The sequence below is a fragment of the Hordeum vulgare genome, chromosome 5H (assembly GCF_904849725.1).
Source record: "Hordeum vulgare subsp. vulgare chromosome 5H, MorexV3_pseudomolecules_assembly, whole genome shotgun sequence".
In the NCBI taxonomy this organism is placed as follows: Eukaryota; Viridiplantae; Streptophyta; class Magnoliopsida; order Poales; family Poaceae; genus Hordeum; species Hordeum vulgare.
The window spans coordinates 529,316,917-529,337,203 of NC_058522.1; the positions used below are offsets into that span (position 1 = coordinate 529,316,917).

General features: G+C 42.6%; 1 protein-coding gene across 1 annotated transcript; it reads left to right on the top strand.

Moving 5' to 3' along the window:
* The first annotated feature begins 17,113 nt into the window (after nt 1-17,113).
* On the top strand, nt 17,114-17,637 carry LOC123452305 (GDSL esterase/lipase At3g48460-like). Its single transcript, XM_045128946.1, has one exon. It carries the CDS (start codon nt 17,150-17,152, stop codon nt 17,627-17,629), a length of 480 nt encoding a protein of 159 aa, XP_044984881.1. The 5' UTR covers nt 17,114-17,149; the 3' UTR covers nt 17,630-17,637.
* The last annotated feature ends 2,650 nt before the right edge of the window (nt 17,638-20,287 follow it).

Below are 20,287 nucleotides of genomic sequence, written 5' to 3' on the forward strand. Positions count from 1 at the left end.
CCCAAAACGACAGTGGCAAATCGGCAAGAGACATCATACAACGCACCATATCTAATAAGGTTCGATTACGACGTTCAGACACACTATTACGCTATGGTGTTCTAGATGGCATCAACTGTGAAACAATTCCACGTTGTCTTAGGTGTGTGCCAAACTCATAACTCAGATATTCTCCTCCTCGATCAGATCGTACGAATTTAATCTTCATGTTACGATGGTTCTCAACTTCACTCTAAAATTGCTTGAACTTTTCAAATGTTTCAGACTTCTGTTTCATTAAGTAAACATACCCATATCTACTTAAGTTATCGGTGAAGGTGAGAGAATAACGATATCCACCGCGTGCCTCAATGCTCATCGGACCACACACATCAGTATGTATGATTTTCAATAAGTCACTTGCGCGCTCCATTGTTCCAGAGAATGGAATCTTAGTCATCTTGTCCATGAGGCATGGTTCACATGTGTCAAGTGATTCAAAATCAACTAACTCCAAAAGTCCATCAGCATGGAGTTTCTTCATGCGTTTTACACCAATATGACCTAAGCGGCAGTACCACAAGAAAGTGGTACTATCATTATCAACTCTACATATTTTGGCATCAATGTTATGAACATGTGTGTCATCACTACCAAGATTCAGTAAGAATAAACCCCTCACATTGGGTGCATGACCATAAAAGATATTACTCATATAAACAGAAAAACCATTATTCTCTGATTTAAATGAGTAACCATCTCGCATCAAACCTGGTCCAGGTATAATGTTCATGCTCAACGCATGCACTAAATAACAACTATTCAGCTTCTCACTAATCCCGATGGTAATTGAAGAGCGAGCGTGCCGACGACGATCACATCAACATTGGAACCATTTCCCACGCACATCGTCACTTTGTCCTTCGCCAACCTCCATCTATTCAGTAGTTCCTGCTTTGAGTTGCAAATATGAGCAACCGAACCGGTATCAAATTCCCATGCACTACAACGAGAGTTGGTAAGGTACACATCAATAACATGTATATCATATATACCTTGTTTTTTGCTCGCCGCCTTCTTGTCAGCTAGATACTTGGAGCAGTTCCGCTTCCACTCGCCAGTCCCCTTGTAATGAAAGCGCTTAGTTTCTGTCTTGGGTCCAGCCTTGGGTTTCTTCAGGGGAGGAAAACCGCTTTTCCACTTTTCTTAGAGTTACCCTTCTTTCCCTTTCTATTCTTCTTGAAACTAGTGGTTTTATTTACCATCAACACTTGATGTTCCTTCTGAATTTTTGACTCAACGACTTTCAGCATCGCAAACAGCTTGGCGACTGATTTGTTCATCCCTTTCATGTTATGGTTCATCACAAAGCTTTTACAGCTAGGTGTTAGTGATTGAAGAACTCTGTCAGTGATCGCCTTTGGCGGGAGAACGATTCCCAACTCAGCTACACGGTTGGAATACCTAGACATTTTGAGTATGTATTCACTAACACACCCGTTCTCCTCCATCTTGCAAGCATAGAACTTATCGGAGGTCTCATACCTCTCAATCCGGGCATTCTTTTCGAAAATAAACTTCAACTCCTGGAACATCTCATATGCTCCGTGACGTTCAAAATTTCTTTGAACGCCCGGTTCTAAGTCATACAAGATAGCACATTGAACTATTGGGTAGTCATCAGAACGCGCTTGCCAGACGTTCACAACTTCTTTAGGCGACTCTAGAGGGGGTGCCGCACCAAGCGGTGCATCAAGGACATAACTCTTTTGGGAAACTACGAGGACAACCCTCAGATTACGGGCCGAGTCTACGAAGTTACTTTCATCATCTTTCAGCTTGGCTTTCTCTAGGAATGCAATGAAATTCAACGGTGCTACTGCGCGAGCCATTGATCTACAACATAATTTTGCAAATATTACTTAGACTATTGTGCAAGATAATGAGTTTAATTAATCATATCACTAAAAACTCCCACTCAAATTGAAGTCCCTCTAGTCATTTGAGTGTTACATGATCCAAATTCACCAACCCAAGTCCGATCATCATGTGAGATGAGGGGGTTTCAATGGTGAACATCTCCATGTTGATCATATCTACTATATTACTCATGTTCGACCTTTTGGTCTCTTGTGTTCCGAGGCCATGTCTCTACTTGCTAGGCTCATCAAGTTTAACTCGAGTGTTCCACATGTGCAAAACTGGCTTGCACCCGTTGTATGCGAACGTAGAGTCTATCACACCCGATCATCACGTGGTGCTTCGAAACGACGAACTTTCGCAACGGTGCACACTCGGGGAGAACACAATTTTATCTTAAAATTTTAGTGAGGGATTGTTGACGTGCAACTATTCCTGACTTGATGCCTCCACAGCAACAGAGCCAGAAAAGGGCTGCTTCCAGTTGCTCAACAATTAGCAATTGTCTTGCAATAGCCCACCAGCGCGTGGGATCGCGGAAATTTTCGAGGGTAGAGTATTCAACCCAAATTTGTTGGTTCGCACGACGGGAAGCGAAAGAATATTCCCAAGTATTGGCAGCTGAATGTGTCTGATTCAACCACATCTGAAAGATTAGTGTCTGCAAGCAAAGTATTAGTAGCAAAGTAGTATGATAACAACGGTGCCAGAAACGATATGTTGACGGCAGACTATTCCTAACTGTTGTATCAATGGCGCCAGTAAGTTGCACGTGGACGGGAAATATTCTTTTCCCGGCAACGGTGCCAGAAAAAGTATGGTAGCAGGTAGCAGCAGTGTAACGAGTAACAACAGTGGCAAGGAACAACAGTAGTGATAGAAGTAGCAAGTAGCAACAGTAGCCAGTAACAGTAGCAGCAGTGGCAAGGAACAACAGTAGTGACAGCAGTAGCAAGAAGCAACACTAGCAAATAACAGTAGCAGCAACAGAGCAAGTAACAGCAGCAGCAAGTGACAGTAGCAGCAACAGTAGTAACAACAACAGTGGGACAAACTCGTAGGCAATGGATCGGTGATTTGCTGGATGACATTCATCATGCAACACTTATAACACGGAGAGATATGTGGCTAGCTCAAGTTCGTCAATGTGATGTAGGCATGCATTCCGTGTGTAGTCATACGTGCTTAGGGAAAAAACTTGCATGACATCTATTGTCCATCCCTCCCGTGGCAGCGGGGTCCAAATGGATACTATGGGATATTAATGTTCTCCTTTTAATAAAGAACCGGACCAACGCATTAGCATTTGGTGAACACATGAACTCCTCAAACTATGGTCATCACTGCGAGTGGTCCCGGTTATTGTCACTCCGGGGTTGCCGGATCATAACACATAGTAGGTAACTACAACTTGCATGATCGGATCTAAAACACACATATATTGGCGACAACATAATAATTTCATATCTGAAATCATGGCACTCGGGCCCTAGTGACAAGCATTAAGCATGGCAAAGTAGTGGCAACATCAATCTCAGAACATAGTGGATACTAGGGATCAATCCCCGTCAAAACTAACTCGATTACATGATAGATCTCATCCTACTCATCACCGCCCAACGAGCCTACGAATAGATTACTCAAGAACGATGAAGAGCTTCATGGAATTGGAGAGGGAAGAAGGTTGATGGTGACGATGGCGACGATCTCCTTGATCCGGAGCCCAAAACGGACTCCACATCTGCCCTCGAGGTGTAGAACAGGATGTGGCGGCGCCTGTGGATCGAAAACGCGATGAAATCTTCTCTCTTGATTTTTTCCGCGACGAAAGGGAATAAATAGCGCTGGAGTTGGGGGCGGCAGAGCCACGTGGGCCCCACAAGCTTGGTCGCCGCGGCCAGGGGGGAGGCCGCGGCGACAGGGCTTGTGGCCCACTGGCCTGCCCCTTCCGGTGGATCTTTGCGCAGGTATTTTTCATATTTTCCAGAAATATTCTCCGTAAATTTTCAGGACGTTCCGAGAACTTTCATTTCTGCACAATAACACCACCATGGCAATTCTGCTGAAAACAGCATCAGTCCGGGTTAGTTCCATTCAAATCATGCAAATTAGAGTCCAAAACAAGGGCAAAAGAGTTCGGAAAAGTAGATACGACGGAGACGTATCAATTCCCCCAAGCTTACAATCTTGCTTGTCCTCAAGCAACTCAGTTGACAAACTGAGAGAGACAAAAGAAAATTTTTGACGAACTCTGTTTGATCTTGTTGTTGCAACTATGTCTAACTCACAACCAGAATTTCAGCAACATCACAAGCAAACCACATAAGCAAATGACATCTAGGTCTCACGGTAAACTCATATCAATGGCATAATCAACTAGTGAGCAAATAATAATGAGTTTCAGATACAAACAATTCAATCAAAACAAGCATGAAGCAATATGAATAGGTGGTATCTCGCTAGCTCTTTTTGAGACCGCAAAATATAAATGCAGAGCACTTTCAAAGATCAAGGGCTGACTAAACATTGTAATTCATAGTAACGAAGATCCAGTAATAGTCATACTCAATATCAATCAAAAGCAAAGCATAAAAATGACAGAGGTGCTCTCTAATTGGTGCTTTTGTAAGAGGAGGATGACTCAACAGGAACATAAATAGACAGGCCCTTCGCAGAGGGAAGCATTGATTTGCAGAGGTGCCAGAGCTCAAGCTTTGAAAACAGAGATAATAATTTTGGGTGGCATGCTTTCATTGTTAACGCAATGACCAAGAGTTCTCAATATCTTCCATGCTATTCATGCTATAGGCAGTTCCCAAACAGAAAAGTAAAGTTTTAACTCCCCCACCACAAATCAATCACTCCACGGCTAGCCGAATCCTCGGGTACCGTCCATACTAACATCAATCCGGGGGGAGTCTTGTTTTACAGTTATGTTTTCGATTTAAGCGTGGAACTGGGCATTCCAATTACCGGCCCCTTTCTCATGAATGACAGTGAATAAACACATGTCGAGGATAACACGCCTAACATGGAAGATACCAATAGCCCTCTGTCACCACATGAGCGGTTCGAGCATGCAAAATAGATTATTTGTTGAAGGTTTAGAGAATGGCACATGCAAATTTACTTGGAACGGCAGGTAGATACCGCAAATAGGAAGGTATGGTGGACTTTCATGGAAAAACTCTTGGGTTTATGGAAGTGGATGCACAAGCAGTATTCCGCTTAGTACAAGTGAAGGCTAGCAAAAGACTGGGAAGCGACCAACTAGAGAGCGACAACAGTCATCAAGATGCAAAGAGTTTGACTAACATTGGGTGCAAGCATGAGGAGGATATAAATCACCATGAACACGAACATCATAGAGGCTATGTTGATTTTGTTTCAACTACATGCATGAACATGCGCCAAGTCAAACCACTTGAATCATTCAAAGGAGAATACCATCCTATCATACTACATCATAGTCATCTCAAAATCTATGTTGACATTCAAGGCAAACCATTATAAGCTCTTAGCTAATTAAGCATGGCATCAGAACTATGATCTCTAAGTTGTCATTGCAAACATGGTTCTCTCTCAACAAAGCTGAATCTGGGACGACAAGCTAGTCATATTTACAAAAACAAAATAGATAGAGTTCATTCCAGCTTTTCCAGTCTCAGTCACTTCATCATATATCATCATTATTGCCTTTCAGTTGCACGATCGAACGATGTGAACAATAATAACAGTGCTCGTGCATTGGACTAAGCTGAATATGCAGGCAAACACAAAGGAGAAGACAAAGTAATATGGCTCTTTGAAAGCTAAACAGGTATGCATGCAAGAGCCACTAAACTAGCATGGATAATACAGTGGCAAAGTGTAAACACCGACTAACAAAGTGAAAGCATAAGCATGAATATAAAGTTGGTGAGAACACGCACTCCCCCAAGCTTAGGCTTTTGGCCTAGCTCGGTCTACTCCAAAGGAGGGAAATAACTAGCTCCGGGATACTCCGGAGTGGACTGTGGATGCCACTGCTGTGTGAGCTCCTCTGGCTCCCACTGATAAACTCGCGTCTGGTACTCGACTGGCGGCTCGGGCACGAGCACTTGTGGTTGGGCCAAGCCCCAATACGCGTAGATGTCCGAGGGCATAATAATGTACCTGCCTACATAAAGGTTGAACAAAGAAGGAGCAGGCAAAGTAATAGTCTCACGAGTACCTTGACTAAATACCAGGTTATAAATCATCAGTCTACTAGCATCTCTATCCAGAAAATCATGGCGAACCATGCTGTCATAATCCAGATATTTCTCAGGAAGAAGCAGCTCTCCTTCCTCCCCCAGTCTAACGGGTATCTCAAAGTGTCTGGCAAGATGGGTAGCATAGATACCTCCATAGACGACACCTTTGGAACGGTTCGTGTTCAACCGCTGAGCTACTATAGCACCTAAGCTATAAGTCTTATCGTTATAAAGGCCTTCGCGCAAAACCACAAGGTCTAGAGAGCTAAGTGATCCAGCCTCCCCATGGCCAATCAAACATTTTCCCACAAATAATGAGAAGTACCGAAGCACAGGAAAATGTATGCTAGCAATTCTAGCGCGAGACACTCCTCTCTCCTCTCCAACAGCAATAGTACCTATGAAAGCCTCCAAGTCTCGTGGACAAGGATCATGAATATCCCCAACATAAGTTAGTTTGCACACATTGCAAAAATCCTGTAGTGTCATGCGCTGGGGGATATCGTATAACATGAACTCAACCATAGGAGGATTCTTCCTCGGATAAAAGTTGAAACTTTGAACGAAAGTATTGGTGAGGAGGAGGTATTGTGGGCACTTATCTTCAACGAACGCGGTAAGACCAGCGTTCTCCACCAAGTAATAAAAGTCTTCATAAAGCCCAGCGGTGCGCAAAAATTCATCACTTGGCCACTCGCACGCTCGAGGAACCACGCACTTGGGGTGGTTCTTCTCATCCTCCTTGGGGTGCAACTATTCCTGACTTGATGCCTCCACAGCAACGGAGCCAGAAAAGAGCTGCTTTGAGTTGCTCAACAATTAGCAATATTCTTGCAATAGCCCACCAGCGCGTGGGATCGCGGCAGTTTTCGAGGGTAGAGTATTCAACCCAAATTTGTTGGTTCGCACGACGGGAAGCGAAAGAATATTCCCAAGTATTGGCAGCTGAATGTGTCAGATTCAACCACACCTGAAAGATTTGTGTCTGCAAGCAAAGTATAAGTAGCAAAGTAGTATGATAACAACGGTGCCAGAAATGATCTGCTAATGACAGACTATTCCTAACTGTTGTATCAATGGCGCCAGTAAGTTGCCCGTGGACGGGAGATATTCTTTTCCCGGCAACGGTGCCAGAAAAAGTATTGTAGCACATAGCAGCAGTGTAACGAGTAACAACAGTGGCAAGGAACAGCAGTAGTGACAGCAGTAGCAAGTAGCAACAGTAGCAAGTAACAGTAGCAGCAGTGGCAAGGAACAGCAGTAGTGACAGCAGTAGCAAGTAGCAACAGTAGCAGCAACAGAGCAAGTAACAACAACAGCAAGTGAGAGTAGCAGCAACAGCAGTAACAGCAGCAGTGGGACAAACTCGTAGGCAATGGATCAGTGATTTGCTGGATGACATTCATCATGCAACAGTTATAACACGAAGAAATATGTGGCTAGCTCCCGTTCGTCAATGTGACGTATGCATGCATTCCATGTGTATTCATATGTGCTTAGGGAAAAGAACTTGCATGACATCTATTGTCCATCCCTCTCGTGGCAGCGGGTCCAAATGGATGCTACGGGATATTAAGGTTCTCCTTTTAATAAAGAAACGGACCAACGCATTAGCACTTGGTGAACACATGAACTCCTCAAACTATGGTCATCACCGGGAGTGGTTCCGGTTATTGTCACTCCGGGGTTGCCGGATCATAACACATAGTAGGTAACTACAACTTGCAAGATCAGATCTAAAACACACATATATTGGCGACAACATAATAATTTCATATCTCAAATCATGGCACTCGGGCCCTAGTGACAAGCATTAAGCATGGCAAAGTAGTAGCAACATCAATCTCAGAACATAGTGGATACTAGGGATCAATCCCCGTCAAAACTAACTTGATTACATGATAGATCTCATCCTACTCATCACTGCCCAACGAGCCTACGAATAGATTACTCACGAACGATGAAGAGCTTCATGGAATTGGAGAGGGAAGAAGGTGGATGATGACGATGGCGACGATCTCCTTGATCCGAGCCCAAAACGGACTCCAGATCTGCCCTCCAGGTGAAGAACATGATGTGGTTGCGCCTCTAGATCGAAAACGCGATGAAATCTTCTCTCTTGATTTTTTCCGGGACGAAAGGGAATAAATAGCATTGGAGTTGGGGGCGGCAGAGCCACGTGGGCCCCACAAGCTTGGTCGCCGCGGCCAGGGGGGGAGGCCGCGGCGACAGGGCTTGTGGCCCACTGGCCCGTCCCCTCCGGTGGATCTTTGCGCAGGTATTTTTCATATTTTCGAGACATATTCTCCGTAAATTTTCAGGACGTTCCGAGAACTTTCATTTCTGCACAAAAACAACACCATGGCAATTCTGCTGAAAACAATGTTAGTCCGGGCTAGTTCCATTCAAATCATGCAAATTGGAGTCCAAAACAAGGGCAAAAGAGTTCGGAAAAGTAGATACGAGGGAGACATATCAGGGATCACCTTATAATGTTACCGCCATCCTAAGAAAAATAAGGTGCATAAAAGGATTAACATCACATGCAAATCGTAAGTGACATGATATTGCCATGAACTTGTGCTTTTGATCTCCATCTCCAAAGCACCGGTATGATATACACCGTCACCAGCGTAACACCGTGATATCCATCATCATCATCTCCATCATCATGTTTCCTTCAGGGTTGTCGGGCCAACCATGCTTGTACCATTATTGCTACCGTTTGGCGATAAAATAAAGCATTACATATCACCTAATGATTGACACGTGGGTGATACAACAATTAAAGACAACCCTATGGCCCTTGTCGGCTGCTGTATGCATTGACATGCAAGTCGATAATAACTATTACAACACATGATCATCTCATACATCAAATATATCTCATCATGTCTTTAGCCATATCATATCACAACATACCCTCCAAAACAAATTAGACGTCCTCTAGTTTGTTGTTGCATGTTTTATGTGGCTGTTATGGGTATCTAGCAAGAATGATTCTTATCTAGGGAAAACCACAATGGTGATATACAAGTTGCTACTTAACCTTCTACAAGGACCGCCTTTGTCGAATCCGATTCAACTAAGTTGGGAGAGACAGACACCTGCCAGCCATCTTATGCAACAAAGTTACATGTGAGTTGATGGAGCAGGTCTCTCGTACGTGGACGACTACAGTTGGTCCGGGCCGCTTCATCCCACAATACCGTTGAATTAAGAAAAGACTAAGGAAGGAAGCAATCTGAATATCAACACCCACAAATTCCATTGGCTTCTATTCATGATGTCATCTACGCATAGGCCTTGCTCATGATGCAACTGAAGGGAAACGTTGCATGGGAAACAAAAAAATTCCTACGCTCACCAAGATCAATCTAGGAGATGCACATCTACGAGAGGAGATATTGTATCTACATACCCTTGTAGATCGCCTAGCGGGAGCGTTAAGAAATGTGGTTGATGTAGTCGAACATCGTCGCCATCCATTCACGATCCGTCACGCAAACTCCTGATCAAGTGCCGACCGGACGACACCTCCACGTTCAGCACACGTACAGCTCGATGATGTCTAGGCCTCCTTGATCCAGCAAGTGAGGGTGGAGTGGTAGGTGAGTTCCCCGGCAGCGCGCTAGCGTGGCGGTGGTGGTGGTGGAGCTGTCCGAGTAGGTCTTCGCCAAGCACTACCGAAATAATATAGAGGGAGAGGAAGAGGCTGCGTTGTGGCTTGTGGTGTTGTCGCCCTCCCTCCCCTAACATATATATAGGAGGATAGGAGGGGTCCGGTCGTCCTAAGGTTCCGCCCCTAGGGAGCGGCGGCCAAGGGGAGGGGCGGCGACCCTAGAGGGTGCCTTGCCACCCAACACAAGGGTGGCTGACCCCTTGTGGGCTTAGTCCTGCACCTCCTACCACATGTGCGTAGGTAGAAGGGGCTGCCAGCCCACCAGGGGCTCGTGTGCCCCTTCTCACAGCCCATGGGTCCCTCCACAGCAGGTGGACCCTCCCGGTGGACCCCCGGAACACTTCCGGCACTCTCGTCACAAAACCGGTATGTCCCGAAACTTTTCCGGACCTCGAATACCAACTTCCCATATATCAATCTTTACCTCCGGACCATTCCGGAGCTCCTCATGACGTCCGAGATCTCATCTGGGACTCCGAACATATTTCGGTTACCAGCACACATAACTCATTAATACCAAATCATCACTGAACCTTAAGTGTGCAGATCCTGCGGGTTCGAGAACTATGCAGACATGACCAACAACCTCTTCGTCAATAACCAATAGCTTGACCTGGATGCCCATATTGTCTCCAACATATCATATGAATATCTTTGTCATTTGAACCACGGTGTCAAGGATTCAATCAATCACGTAGATAGTTCCCTTTTATCCATCGGTATGTTACTTGCCCGAGATTCGATCATCGGTATCTCCATACCTAGTTCAATCTCGTTACTCACAAGTCTCTTTACTCATTCCATAATACAAGATCTCGTGGCTAACTCTTTAGTAACATTGCATGCAAGCTCATTGTGATGTTGTATTACCGAGTGGGCCCTGAGATACCTTTTCGTCACACGGAGTAACAAATCCCAATTTTGATCCATGCCAACTCAACAGACACCCTCGGAGATACCTATAGAGCATCTTTATAGTTACTCAGTTACGTTGCGACATTTGATACACACAAGGTACTCCTCCGGTGTTAGTGAGTTGCATGATCTCATGGTCATAGGAGCAGATACTTGACATGCAAAAAACAATAGCAACGAACTGACACGATCACATGCTATGTTCATAGTATGGGTCTTGTCCATCACTTCATTATCCTAATTATGTGATTCCATTATCAAATGACAACTGATGTCTATGGCTAGGAAACCTTGACCATTTTTATCAACGAGCTAGTCCATTAGAGGCTCACTGAAGACACAATGTTGTCTATGTACCCACACATGTATTTGAGATTCCAATCAATACAATTCTAGCATGGATAATAAATGATTATCATGAACAATGAAATATAAAAATAACCAATTTATTATTGCCTCGAGGGCATATTTCCAACACTGCCACATTTGGAAAGAGCGAAACCGGCGATTGTTTGACAACTCCACATGCGCGGCGCATCATGTCCTTGCCATGATTAAAGCGGACATGGTGGTGGCTCATGTATGTATCACCTCGGAAACTTTTGGAGAAAACGAACCAGAACCATAACCTGGTTAGATTGTTGTTTTAAATTTTCTTTGTTTCTACTCCTTCCGTCCGTAGTGTCAAAAACACTCTTATATTATGGGATGGAGGGAGTAGGAGCCACAATCCCATCTCTCGAACTGAAATTTTATTGCGTCTCATCTGAAATGCATCGGCAGTACACCTGACCATTACTTAACAAAATTGGCTTGGCTGACAAAGGTTATCTAAAATCAACTCCAAAGGGTCAATGGCTGGTCTTGAAAAAGTCAATGCTTAGGACGAATAACAGTGATGAAAGAGGATCACCCTATCAAACCACTCACTTGTGCGAAACTTATTTTCAAACACCTCATTCTACGAGACCGCGGACATGCGAGAAGAAATAATAACTTGAATCCAGCCCAGTCACCAATCATCGACCCCCATCTGATGAACAATGTGAATACTCACATAATGCTATAGAATGTAAAAAACTTCAGCAATATCTAGTTTGAGAGGGAGAATCTCTTTTCCATAATTCTTACAATGATAGAAATACTCAAAAGACTATCCGAGGTAATCTTGAAGGGTGTTGGATATAATAAACTCATATTGATTCATGTGGACTAACCAAGGAATGTTCTGAATTGGAGATCACCAACAAGCAATTTTTTTACAGCAAATCCAAATAATACCTACACATAGAAACATTCATGTACTCATCAGGGGTTGTAAGGCTTGTGCCAATGCATTGTCTCTTATCACGTTATCATAGGAGCATTAATAACTTAATATACAACTATGTCAATGCATTGTTTCTTATGAGTTGTATTTACATTTAATAATTTGGGGTGATGCATGCATATGATTGAGCTAGAATCATTTTTTGCCTATGGCCACGTGCAAGGGTTGTATGTTAGCTAAGATACAATCTCACTCTCTTTCTTCATTAACTAGTATGCCACATCAGCAAAATGCATATGATACCACGTTAAGAAACTAGCATTGACACATGCCTAACGGAGTTACCGTTTGGTATCAAAGTAATTAAGGAAACATTAATACACATAAGATCAATGGCGCCTACATGAAAATAACCACATATCATTGGCCAACATGCCTTGAGAAATGTACCAATAAATCCATCTGGTCCAGACCTTTTGTTAGGTCGTATAAAGGCAAATAAATCATCAATTTCATTTTAAAAAGAAAGGAGAGGAAAAACCATGGAAGTAATCAATGGTTTGAAAACGATTATTTTAGACTCATTTCACTCACATAAAAGCAAACAATATAAATTAAATACAAGAATAACTATTTGTCAATTTGATTCTGAGGAATGAACCTGCTCAAAAAAGTGAGAAATAATACTTTGGTGTTATCTTTAAGGAAAAAACTTGGAAGTATACAATCAACTTAAACATTCGTCTTAAATTTCATACGCGGAAAAAGGTGATGAGAATCCCAAGTGGCATTATCACATATTTTCTGTCATTAGTTTCAAGGGAGTTATCCTTCGGTATCAAATTAATTATGGAATCATTAATACATGTAAGATTAGTGACTCCTAAATGAAAAACCAACACATGTTTTTAATAATATCATTTAATGGTTGGCCCACATGCCTTGAGAAATCTACCATTAAATCCATCTCGTCCTAGCGCTTTGTTAGAGTGATCAACAGTGACGACTACATGGATACTTTACTTTTGGAAAACACTTCTAATCTATAGTCTGATCAGAAGCACCGCGTCAGACCGATGGACTACCGTCCATTCTAGAATAATCCCACGGCCGGTACTTATTATCTCTTTGGCCATTCAAAATAACAACGCCTCATTACTAGCCACCCGCGTGTGCCGCATAATCACATCACGTTAATCACTCGACCGTTCATCCATCCAAAGACCCCCTCGCATGAACCTCCCTAGCTCGGCAACGACCACGATACTCATATCCTCTACGATTGCGCCACCCATCGCCTGATGAGATCTACACCTCCACTCCTCCCCACCTCATTGTCCAGATCCATTCCACTCCTCCCATTTTCCTCCTTGTCGATGCGCCCCCCCCGACAACATTGCAAGTGTGCCTTCCTGGCATCACAGGGTCGAGCCCAACTTCGCCTCCTTGATCGATGCTTTGACGGGTTACCTCCCATGCCATGTAGCACCAGAAGGCCAAACAACAAGCAGTGGACTCTGGTGTTCCCCTCTTTGTGTGCTCCATGAGTTAGAGCATGGTTAATAGTATAGCCAGCTGGTGGTTATAAGGCATTGTCATGTTATCTATAGCCCATCTTATATCTAACATGTATAATAGTTGGTTAGAAGAGTGTACTACTTTTTTATTATATGTACCACCTTTTATTTTTACAAAATGTTTTGGGGCACGTACTAGAGCTGACTCTTAATTAAGAGTCCGCTTACCTTCTCTCTCATATTTTCTTTTTTTCAACTAAGCAAAAATATACTACTTTATTCCTTATAGCCAGCTGAATCAGTTTTATTGTACTTGCTCTAATGGACATAGCGTCGTCGATACCGACGATAGAATAGAGGTAGATGGGGTGGTGGCATAGAAACCCTTGTTGCTGCTTCATCTATTGATTATTTAGGTGGAAAGCTTAATTCCATTACATATAAAAATATCTATTGTCATGCTTAGGTATGTGAAAAAATGATGAAGTTACTCTCTCCGTCGCTGAATCCATTTAGGAGCTAGCGAGCTAGCTAGCTTCAGCCGCCACTCCATACAGGAGCTAGTTAGCAAGCTAGCTCCTGGATTGATTCGGCGACCGGGGCTAGCTAGCTACAGCGACGACTGCTTCGTGCGAGCCATCCTAAATGTCGGCGGCTCTATATTTGGTTGCTTCGTGTGTTCTTCGCCGTCTTTTAGGAGCGAATTTAGTTGATTATGGACACGGACGAGAGGAAGAAGAAGATGTGGAAAAAAATATAAATGAAAATTTGATTTACAGTTTAAATTTAAAGGGTCTGTTTGGCCGCAGCTCAAACCGACCTTTAAAATGTGTTTCCCGCGAACTAAAAGCCATGTTTTCACTTTAGCATTTTAAAGGGTTTGCTAGAGATGCTCTTATTCCCACGGATTTCTAAGAAGATAATCTTCCATTGAAATTATGGCCACTTTTACAAGAACTTTTGGAGAGACCTTTTTGACCCCAACTTCCATTAACGTCACCAGAATGTCGTCCCCACCTGAGATGCCCACTGCAACACCATCCCACGCCCACGCCACCTTCCGTTGCCACCTCACACCAACCGACCAACGTCAACTGCACCACCCCTTGCCGCCGGCGATCATACCGCCCGTCGTGTGTCAATGACCGACGGGTCCTAGACAATTATATATTATTTTTAATTAAAATAAAAAAGAATTGATTTAAAGAAGTTTAGGCAAACTGACAAAAGTTGCTCTCGGACAACTTCTCCTACATTTTATGGTCATCCTGTAAAACCAATTTTGAGGGCTGTTTTTTAGTATCCGTTGGAGTTGCTCTTGCACCATTGGGAACAAATTCCTAATTATACGAACCTAATTTATGACATGTATAATTAAATTTCTAGCTAAATAATTGCATTAATGGTGGATTTTCAAATTGATTCGGTGAAAAAACCTATTTAAACAAACATAACTAACTCCATGTCTAGTTAATTGTCTGACTAATTAGCTATACGAATGTCTCGGTGTTTAAATTAATTCGATGCTTGGTTTTCAGATTATTTCCGTATCAAATGACTGCAAGGGATGGAATAAAAATTCCCCTTTAATAGTCGAGACTATTATATGATAAATCTCATACTCATATTGATAATTAAGGTGTTTGTTAGATCCACTATGTTGAGGAGGTAATGAACACAAAACACATAACATAACAAGGATGGATACTCATTCACCATTTCTGCATGGCCAGGCCGGCAAAATCTGAGGCCCTGTGCGAAACTAAACAATGGGGCTCTATCTCACAAAAAATATATTAACGAGCAATTATAATGTATATATATCTCGTAGAAAAAAATTATAATGTATATAATATAATATCTTATATAAAAATTGAACATATAAATAAGTAATACCTATCCAACTTCCAGTTGCTATTTATTTGAACATCCTCAATATTTATGTTCATCAATTTAAAAAAATCACAAACAATGTTAAAAAATTAATTGATTTGGGAAAAAAAGTTAACCAAATTTTAAAAAGTTCATTAAAATTGAAAAAGTTCATCAATTTTGGAAAAAAATTGATCCAATTTAAAAACTACATCTCTTTAAAAGTAGTTCAGGAATTTTAAAAAAATCACGCATTAAAAAAACGAAAACGAATGAGAATAAAAAGATAAAAGATAAATAATAAACCGAACTGAAGAACAAACTATGAATGAAAGAATAAAAATGAAGTACCTGTACAATTACGTGGTTACTTCCTGATGGTTGGAGCTGACCGCTTGTAATGAAGATGTTGTGTTCGATTCCCCGTGCCTGCTTATCGATGAAACAAATTTTTTTTTTATATTTTCTTTCATATTTAATGATACAAAATAATGGTGGAAAAATTAAGTGTCAGTGTAAAGAGAATTTGTGTGAGAGCCTGACTTAATAAAATAATTATTTGAGAGCCTCCATAAAGTCAACGACCTAGGACAACGTTTTCTATTTCCATCTCTTTTTGTACTTATACATTTAGTTTTCAATTAACATCTAGAAAGAGGGGTAGGGATTCATGCATTTTCATATAGAGGGACTAGTTAATTAGAAAAACTGTGTGAAAACAAATTAAAAAGAGCACAAATTCTCCCACGAGTCGCCGAAGCGATGGAACCCGAGACAAGCACACACTTCATGAACTTACACACCAACGAGCCCAAAGGCACCGCACCACCATATTGCAATCACCACTGCCCAGTGAAGGGAGAATAATCAATCGGATATGGATGAGCAAGGATGGGCCACCCAAACATTGGGCACAAATATTTAAATATCAATCGATATTTTTTTTCCGTATTTAAACAAATGGTATGTTTGTATTGGAAAGTTATAGTGGTGGCCTAGAAATGGATTAGTCGCACTAAAAATACTTCACCAGTCCAAATATATAGCATGTTTATTTTTTGAAGTCAAAGTTTGTAAAGTTCGATAAATTTATAAAAGAAATGTATCAACATCTAGAATACCACAAAGATGAGACTGGATTTTCTACTCTCAAGTGTACTACACCTGTGTTAGCAAAAGCATTGAAAAAGCCTTATCAACAAAGTCTATTTCTTTTTTTGAAATTTTGATACATCAAATTCTATCATATTTTTGAGGTTATTGCGAGGTTTCATAAAAAAATAACATATGAGGAGCTCTCACCAAAAATGAAATCGTTGCTGAAAGTTTTGAGCAGTGATTTTGTTATTTCTGGTGAGAACTCCTGGGATGTTATTTTTGATAAAATTTTGCAAGAACCTCAAACATCTGATAATGTTTGCAGTCCCAAATTTTCAGATTTTTTGGATATTGCTTGATCATATTTTTACAATTTTTTGCTAACTCGGGTGTGCTACACCCGGGAGTAGCCATTACGTTCCGCAAATAAATACCGTTAGATCATCAAGAAATGTATTTGATACTGTAAAGTGTAATATATAATTTTTTCTATCAACTTCAGATTTGTGAAACTTGAATTAAACACTTATTTTAGGAACAAATTACGCACAAACTTACCTCAACCTCCAGAATGATTTCTAGGGACTAAGAAAGAAATATGAAAAAAAAAAAAACGCAGGGGCTGCTGAAGAGAGGGGCCAGGTATGTGGCCGTGCAGGGGATGCCGCTGATTGGGTGCTTGCCCTTGACGATGACACTGTCGCAGCCGGGGGAGCGAGACAACCTCAGCTGCGTGGCGCCCCTCAACCAGAAGAGCCTCGGCCACAACCACCACCTCCAGGCGAGGCTCCACCGGCTCCGGCGTAGCCACCCGGACGCCATCATCGCCTACGCGGACTATCACGCCGCGCACCTCGCCGTGGTGCGCAGCCCGGCCAGGTACGGCTTCGCGGAGCCCTTCAAGGCCTGCTGCGGCACAGGCGGCGGCGCCTACAACTTTGAGATCTTCTCCACCTGCGGCTCGCCGGAGGTCGCCACCGCCTGCGCCCAGCCCGCTAGGTACGTCAACTGGGACGGGGTGCACATGACCGAGGCCATGTACAAGGTCGTCGCCGGCATGTTCTTCCACGACGCCACCGGGGCGTACTGCCGGCCGACCTTCTGCTCCTTGCTCGCCGCCAGGAAAGACCACGGCCAGTGAGCTTGAACATCATCGTCAATTCGTCATCGTCAGTTTAGCACCAGTATTGTATTCAGACGAGAGGTAGGGATCTCAATTCAACAGAACTACGCATGAATCCAGTGCGATTTATCAGACAAATGTAGTTGACGGCTTGACGCTATGGTAACGAACAGAGAGTTAAACAGTTAACAACCTCAACTCTGTCAGATTTCTTCCAACAAGACAGAGACGAATTGCATGAACACGGTCACTGACCACGTCATAGGAGCAATGAAATGAATGCACCTCACATATTCTTTGAGATGACATCATCACCTAAATGAATGCACCTCACCTACAGGTAGCATCATCATGATCAAAATTCGAAGTCCAAACCGTGCTAAACCCACGTGACCATCACCTCCAGAGAAAGGTTAAAACGCTTGGACGCAGAGTTTCTGCCCCCGATCTCAAATGAGTTCAGTGAACAATAAAATCAAAAAAAGTTTAAAAAAATGATTTTTTTTTTGTGAATGACATTGACAAAAGTGCTAACTGCGTGTAAAATTCGACACAAAATAACATTCCTATAAAACTTGGCAAAAATAAAAACAAAATTGGTACTCTAAAAACGCGGACGCTTCATATGCATGGTAAGCCTTCATAACATATATGGAGCACACTTCATATGCATTTGAAGGCTGCGGACGCTGTGCGCAAATATAAAGTTGTCATAATGCGGTCATCATATTTTTTGTATGTTTTGTTTGTTCTAGTTAACCATTTAGACCAAAAAATTCAATAATCCAAAAAATATTGTTACAACCCAGTAATCTGAATACAACAAATAATTCCATCGAATAAATTGTTCAAGTAAAAAAATTAAACGCATAGCTCCCAGCTTGCTGCCAACGATGCTTAATGAGATCCTCTTTCATTGATGATGCGAGGACCGATTTTTAATCTTTCGGTATGCCTCAAGAAATACTTGAATGCAGCATGTGTGTCTACGAGGCCTGACGATTGTGATAATATCTTAATAGTCAATGGGCTTTGGCATATTCGTCTCATCCTCTATGATGTTATATATGTATGATCACACAACATGTCATACATTTGCAGGACACCCTTTGTTCCAGAAAATTAGCAGGCTCCACACAATTGCAAACCTTACTTCCAACACTCCAAATTTCCTCTCAATGTCTTACCTCTGAGCTTCTTGCGACTTGTCAAATGCTTATATTTCCTACTCTCGGGATTATAAATTGTCTTCAAAAATGTTGATCATGATGGATAAATGCCATTGGCTAGATAGTTGCATTGATCATATTAATGGCTATTCACTCTGAAGTTGCAAGCCACTACTCCCTCCTTTCCGGTTTATAGGGCTCAAATCTGAAATTTCATCAACCAAGGCGAATTGTGAGTGGATTGACGCTAGTTTTAACTAGCCAATGAAATATTTCTCACATATTCAATTTCCGAGGCAATAAATGTAGCATCCTTCTTCTCATTGGACTTGCATGGTGGATGTAGAAAACGATGCATGCATAGCCATTCATTTCCTTTCTCTAAACTCTATGAATTAAATATGGCATGTGACTCAAAGCACTTTAACTCAATTAGACTCAAAATGAGCCAAATATAATGGAAATCTGAAAAAAAATAGATGAGCCCTATAAACCGGAAAGGAGGAAGTAGTAGGAGAAAGCCTACTAATAGCGCTGGTTTTACCCCCACCGGCAGCGCTTTTCCAGCCAGCGCTACTCGTAAGTACAGTTAGTAGTAGCGCTTTTCCAGCCCGCGCTACTGCTAAATAGCAGTAGCACCTACTCTATTAAGCTACTATTATTAATTTCAGAAACAAAAAAAATTATCGATCCCGTGCGTGCTGTCCATGGCTGCAATGATTTGATCCCGCGACGGCAGTGGTCGCCTGCATCGTGGACTAGCAGCGATAGACCAGATCTGACAGCGGTTGCTGGATAGGGCTCGGATCCAGGGCAGAGCAAGACGCCGGTGTGGGGCTACTCTTTCGACCAAGGTAAAGAGCTTTGGGTCATCCATGGCAACGACCTACACGAGGATGAACATGGGACGATGAGTCAAACCGGAGGGAGAGATAAATAAGGAGAAACGAGGTAGAGAGGAAGGAGATGGAGGGAGCATCATGGCTAGTCGCCGGTGATGAGGTGCTCCAGCGCGGTGGCATGGAGACGTGAGGGAAGACCGGCGAGCTCCTGGACGCCGACACGCGAGGCGGCGTCCTTCTTCAGCACCATGGAGGAGGAGGCGCCAATGGGCATGAGCCCCGTGAGAGAGCCTATGGATAGAGGGGGGAGAGTGACATGAGAGAGGAGGGATTTGGGGGAGGAGATGGGGATTTTATACCCCGTGCAATGAAGATCACTTAGCAGTAGCACTTTTTTATACCCCGCGCTACTAGCAAGTAGTAATAGCGAGTGGTAAAAACCCACGCTACTACTATCGACTTAGCAGTAGCGCTTTTTTTATAACGCACGCTACAAGTATGGCTTGTCCCGGGAGGCACAGTGAATACCACTTAGCAGTAGCGCTTTTTTTATACCCCGCGCTACTACTATCAACTTAGCAGTAGCGAGTGATAAAAACCAGCGATACTAGTAAGTAGCAGTAGCGTGTGGTAAAAACCAGCGCTACTAGTAAGCGTCTATTTAT